The sequence below is a fragment of the Pseudoliparis swirei genome, chromosome 19, assembly GCF_029220125.1.
Source record: "Pseudoliparis swirei isolate HS2019 ecotype Mariana Trench chromosome 19, NWPU_hadal_v1, whole genome shotgun sequence".
In the NCBI taxonomy this organism is placed as follows: Eukaryota; Metazoa; Chordata; class Actinopteri; order Perciformes; family Liparidae; genus Pseudoliparis; species Pseudoliparis swirei.
The window spans coordinates 2073861-2079641 of record NC_079406.1 but is presented as its reverse complement, the minus strand read 5'-3'; the positions used below and the strand labels follow the sequence as shown (position 1 = coordinate 2079641).

The 5781-nt window shown below is 47.7% G+C and overlaps 1 protein-coding gene across 2 annotated transcripts in view; it reads left to right on the top strand.

Annotated features, from left to right (window-relative positions):
- The first annotated feature begins 590 nt into the window (after positions 1 to 590).
- ebf1a (EBF transcription factor 1a) overlaps positions 591 to 5781 on the top strand; it is a 70042-nt gene continuing 64851 nt past the window's right edge. For both annotated transcript variants that reach the window (XM_056439468.1, XM_056439467.1), the window contains exons 1-5: positions 591 to 1361; positions 2122 to 2278; positions 3201 to 3264; positions 3911 to 3966; positions 5059 to 5132. In XM_056439468.1, the coding sequence (XP_056295443.1) occupies positions 1228 to 1361; positions 2122 to 2278; positions 3201 to 3264; positions 3911 to 3966; positions 5059 to 5132 (485 nt within the window). In that variant the 5' untranslated portion in view covers positions 591 to 1227. The remainder of the gene's footprint in view (positions 1362 to 2121; positions 2279 to 3200; positions 3265 to 3910; positions 3967 to 5058; positions 5133 to 5781) is intronic.

Genomic DNA, 5781 nt, shown 5'->3' with positions numbered 1-5781 from the left:
GATCGACTCCCTCACATGACGTCATCAGAGGGAAACTCTGGCACGTTTTTTATATATTTTTTTACACAAAACTCTGCTTTATTCCGATGCTCGTGCACGACGCGACGCGGGCTCGTGTCCACGGAGCTGCGTCCCGGCGGGTCTCCTCTCCACGCCGCGAGGATCCGACTCCCGTCCTCCCCATAACTGATATTTGATAGTCGTGCATACGTTAATCGTCAACTCTAAACACACGCACACACACACACACACACACACACACACACACACACACACACACACAAACACACACACACATGCATTGCGCGCAGCTTCGCTCTAAGTGGCTGATGGGCGGGACGCCGCGTGGGACGAGGCGGGGACTGCAGGCAGGCGGACGGAGCGCTTGTCGCCGCGTTGGTGGACAGCTGATCGTCCGCGTTATTAACTGTGGGGAGGGAGGGGGGAGGGGGGGCGTTCCTACTAAAACCACGCCTCCCTCACCTAGTAGTCCTCTCCTGTCTGGCATCCCAGAGATGGTCCAAAGTGATTCCTCAGGGGGAGAATAGAGAGTGCGCAGCAGCAGCAGCAGCAGCGGAGCCGCCGTTGCCCCCGGACAGCCGCTTGTAATTGCGCGTAATCTTCCGTTTCCATCCAGAACCGGGAGGGAGGGGAGAAGACTCTCCGGAGCTCAGGAGGGCGACGCGTGTTTCATCTCCGTGGCTTTCTTTCCCTCCACCGTGGACTGCTTGTTGCCGAAAGTGACATTGTGCTTGTGTTTTGTGTGTGTTTTGTGTGTGTGTGTGTGTGTGTGTGTCAGCTGCACCTTGATCCGGGGGACCGACGCCGCCTCGGTGCCGCGTCTCATCCCGCGCGCCCCCTCTGCCGTCGCTCCTCACCGCGTCGCTCATCTCCACCGCTGCCGCTCTTCTCCTTCTTCTTCTTTTTGTTGTCTTCTTCTCTCTCTCGTGGAGTCGCTGCCATGAGGTGCAGCTAACCCTGGATGCCGACAGCTTCCCCATTTGTTTTCCCTCCCACATGTCGCATCTTTTTTTTGTTTACTTTGAGGAAAAACACGCGCAACTAAACGCTAAGTGAAAGAGAGACCGCGCCGCGCACTTCGCTCCGCTGACAGCGCGATCAAACAGACGCAAAGAGGAGGGGAGGCAGGGGGGGAAGGAGGGAGGATAGATAGAGGAGAGAGAGAGACACTGTGTGTGGGAGAGACAGCGTTAAAGGTGCGTTTTGATGTTCGGCATCCACGAGGGCATCCAGCGGAGTGGGAGTAGTATGAAAGAGGAGCCCATGGTGGCCGGGATGAACGCGGTGCGGACATGGATGCAGGGCGCCGGAGTGCTGGACTCCAACACAGCCGCCCAGAGGTGAGCCTGAGGCGGCTATGGCGCTGCGCTGCACACCGGGGCGTGGAGGGTGGAGGGCCGGGGGAAAGCGCGCTCAGAGCCGCGGCGGTAAAGGCTGCATCACCGGGGGGTGGGGGTGGCAGCGCGCGGTCCCAGAGGACGGAGAGTTTGGATAACCACCGGGACACTGCTGGCTTTTTAAAGTTTTTTTTTTTTTTGAGCTGCAAGTCCAACACGATGTAATTCTCCGAGCGGTTGATTCTGTGTCGGAAAGCAGCTCCGAGCACGTGAAGCCTCGCGGGGTTTAAAGCTCAGAGTCACTCGGTGGGCTGAGGAGTGAGACCCACCTCACCCCTAAAGTAAAGCAGCTTACTTTGTGCATACTTTTAATATTTTTAGTGCAGCTTGAATTGTAGGAGATTAAATTAAATTAATTCCAGGCCTGTAATAAATCAAGTTAAAAATGAAAACATCACACTTTTTATCGACAGCAGCCATGAAAGAATTTCACTTTTTAAATTATGTGTGCAATGTAAATACGTATAATAAACCTCGTGGGGCTGTAGCTTTAATATTTCAACTTATTTCTTTAATTATGACAAATTAAACTATACAGGGCGCTTTCGAAATCGTTTTTTAATTAAATAAAATGCAGTTAGAGATGTTATCATCGGAGTGTATTTCTGTTTTCATGAGTTCACTCTTATGTTGCATTTAAAAAAATAATAATTAAAACATTTAATTTGAATGTCCTCCGTGGTGGCCGCTGCTGTGTCCGCAGCGGAGTGGGTCTGGCCCGGGCACACTTCGAGAAGCAGCCGCCCTCCAACCTCCGGAAGTCCAACTTCTTCCACTTCGTCCTGGCTCTGTACGACCGGCAGGGCCAGCCGGTGGAGATCGAGAGAACCACCTACATCGACTTTGTGGAGAAGGAAACGGTGAGTTTAATTCACACACACACGCACGCACACATACACACACTAAATACATTTTAAAACTATTACGATATATTATAAAATACGCGCGTAATGCGTATTTTTTGGCCCATTGACACAGAATATGTCTGTTTAGTCAAAGTGAGAAATCACCAAAGAATCACGAAGGATTCTTTTAGATTTACACACTTCTCTCTCTCTCTCTTTTCTCTTCTTTATAATTTAGGGGAAAAAACCTTCTAAATTAATTTTAAACTCCTGTATATAAAGCTGCTCGTGCACGTGCGCTGCCAGTCGCCTCATTGGGCTCTGAATGATATTATGATGACAGTTCGGCGCAGCGGGTTTATAGATATTGCCTTATGGCTGCATGTGTTGTCAGACACGATATTATTTACGTCTCCAAACCAACATCTTGATTCGTGTTTGATACGTCGATCACGGGACATATCGATCTGTTTGTAAATCGCGTTTGAAGTCGGAGTTTTTCTTTAAATGTGTGTTTTATTCATTTAGTTTATCGACTTGTTTTTTATTTATTAAATCAAAACATCCTTCTCCTGCTGTTCCGTAATAACACATTTATATATTATAGCATACGCAATGGGATTTTATGAATATGTAGTTAATAAATATATAATTGTGTGTATTATTACATTTGTTAATTGTCTGTTTAGCAATAATTTGCATTTCCCACACGGGTCAATAAGGTCAAACACACGTGGCCTGTTGTAATATCAGATTATTGAGTTTTCTTTCGTCGAAAATAAAATAAATAAAAGTGGTAGGAGTTACAAGCTGCGGCTTGTTTCCTTCCTGTTGTGCGCGTGGCAGACATAACGACGTGATTTAAATGTGTTAATAGACTAAACATGTCACGTCGTGCACGCGCATACAGCTTTGTGATTTCATGTTAATCTATCAGGAAACGACGGGAGAGAAGACCAACAACGGGATCCACTACCGGCTGCAGCTCCTCTACAGCAACGGCGAGTCCAGCTTCTTTATGACGTCATACAAATATATATATATTATAATAATTAAAAACTCAGTGTGAGGAAATTCGGGAAGCAACTGTTTAAGGAAGTCACTTCCGGTTTTGTTCTATTATTTTATTATTAAAGCACATTTAGTTATGTTTAGTAAATGTTTTAAAAGTTATTAACATATTACTTTTATTATCACTACATTACTATTTAATAATAATAATAATAATAATTATTATTATTATTGTTATTATTATTATTGTGCTGCTTTCTACAGTAAAAAGATTCTCTGGTCAGATTTAAACAACCAGGAAAGCAAAATAAAATGTTTCCTGACCTCATTTTTAACATTTATTTGTTTTAGTCTCGGTGCCTAAATTGAATAATAAAACTTTATTGATTTTAATTTGCTAAACCTCCGTGTTATTATCCCCGCTTTGCACATTTTGAAAGCTAAAACCAATGGAGGGAAAGAAAGTAAATAAGATGTTTAGAGTTCTGACACTGAACGTCATCAGTGTGTACTCCTCGTCACACACACACACACACACACACACACACACCTCGCGGGGGAAGTCAGGAGAGATTTATAAACTTATAAATTTACACGCTGTTCGTTAAATTTGGATTATTTCTCATTTCTCTGCAGGAATCCGCACCGAGCAGGACCTGTACGTCCGGCTCATCGACTCCATGACCAAACAGGTACGAGGACCGAAACACACGGAATGGAACTGAGCGTGGGTTTGATGGCTGTGTTGGTTTGAAATCCCCCCCACACACACACACACACACACACACACTCCCCTCCACCGAGTGTCTGAGACCCTCAACTTCAGCCCAGCAGCCGGCGTGATGAACGACCTGTCTCCGTACCTGTGGAACACACTCAGCCCAGAAGAGTAGAGGACGTGTGTCCTCTCGGCAGCAGCCATGTGCAGATGGAGTGTGTTTACGTGTGTGTGTGTGTGTGTGTGTTTTTACAAGCGTCAGGCAGTATATATGTATATATATATATCTGTGTGTGTGTGTGTGTGTGGAGACAGTGATGCATGCCAGCTCACTCTTTGAGGACCTTGACCCTCATTTCCTCAATGTGAAACAGAACAAACTATCCCAGAGTGTGTTATGGACAATCCAATCACACACACACACACATACGCACACACACACACACACACACACACACACACATGTGGGGCTGGCGCACACTGATGGAATAAATAATCCTCTCCAACGCGGTTGTGATATCGTCTCTTTAGCCGCCGCTCCTCGGTGTTGTTTGTGTCGGCGTGTGTATCTGTGTGTGTGTGTGTGTGTGTGTGTGTGTGTGCGCGGTGATCACAGCCCCGTCGAGCATGTCGAGTGGAGGGGGAACCAGACTAGATTTATTTTGGCCGCTGCGCCGCGTGGACCAGATGGCGCTCGACTCTCCGGTCTGCAACGTCCAACTGCTCACTGTCCACGGCGTGGAGGAGCATACGTGCACACACACACACACACACACACACACACACACACACTGCCAGAACAGAGCGTTCCTGTTCAGGATTCCCAGGACACACACATTTGCCGGATACACAGCGCGGCTCCCAGATGAAAGACAAACACTTTTTCCTTGTTTTTTATCCCCCCCCCCCCCCCCCCCATCATGGCTCACTTACTCTTCTTTTTTTTCTTCCTTTCACTACTGCACATACATATATATATGTATTTATATATTTATATATCTATTTATAGATATATAAAACATTAAAATCACTGTTATTGTATTTTTCTCTCTTCCCATCCTTCAAGGCGATTATCTACGAGGGCCAGGATAAGAACCCGGAGATGTGTCGGGTCCTGCTGACCCACGAGATCATGTGCAGGTAAGACAGAACAGGGGGGGGGGCTTTTCCTCAAAGTGGGTTGGAGAGACGGGCCCTGGCCTATTTCTGTTGGTAGGGAGTGTGTGTGTGTGTGTGTGTGTGCGTCCCTCTCATGTTCAGCTAATTAGGACAAGGAAAAGCTCATTACTCAAACCCATCCTCCTGACTCGCTGTAATACATGCAGTTTGCTGCGTCCTGACAATGAGCTATGTGCAGGCTCGGATTACACAGAAAACACCGACGCACACACACACACACACACACACACACACACACACACACACTCACACACACACTCAAGCGTGGATCCTCCGCTGGCGTTTACGATCGGCGGCGTTTAGACGTTCAGAAACACACGTGGAGTCACATCAGACACTTCCTGGTTTGGACTTCTTGTTTTCAGACACCGGAGGATCAGCAACCTGATCCGGCCCTCCGAGGGCCCTCGGGCCCCCGGGCCCTGAGGGGGGGGGGCAATCTGTCCTCTTTTGTGTCCTCCTCTCTCCATCTCCCGCACACATGCAGTCGGACGCAGGGAGACACGGACGAGCAGACAGAGGAGAGGAAGAAGGAGACGCAACCATACTCCTTCTTTTCTTTTTGGAGGGGGGTAGTGGGGGGGGGGGGAGGAGGAGGAGGAGGGGGGGC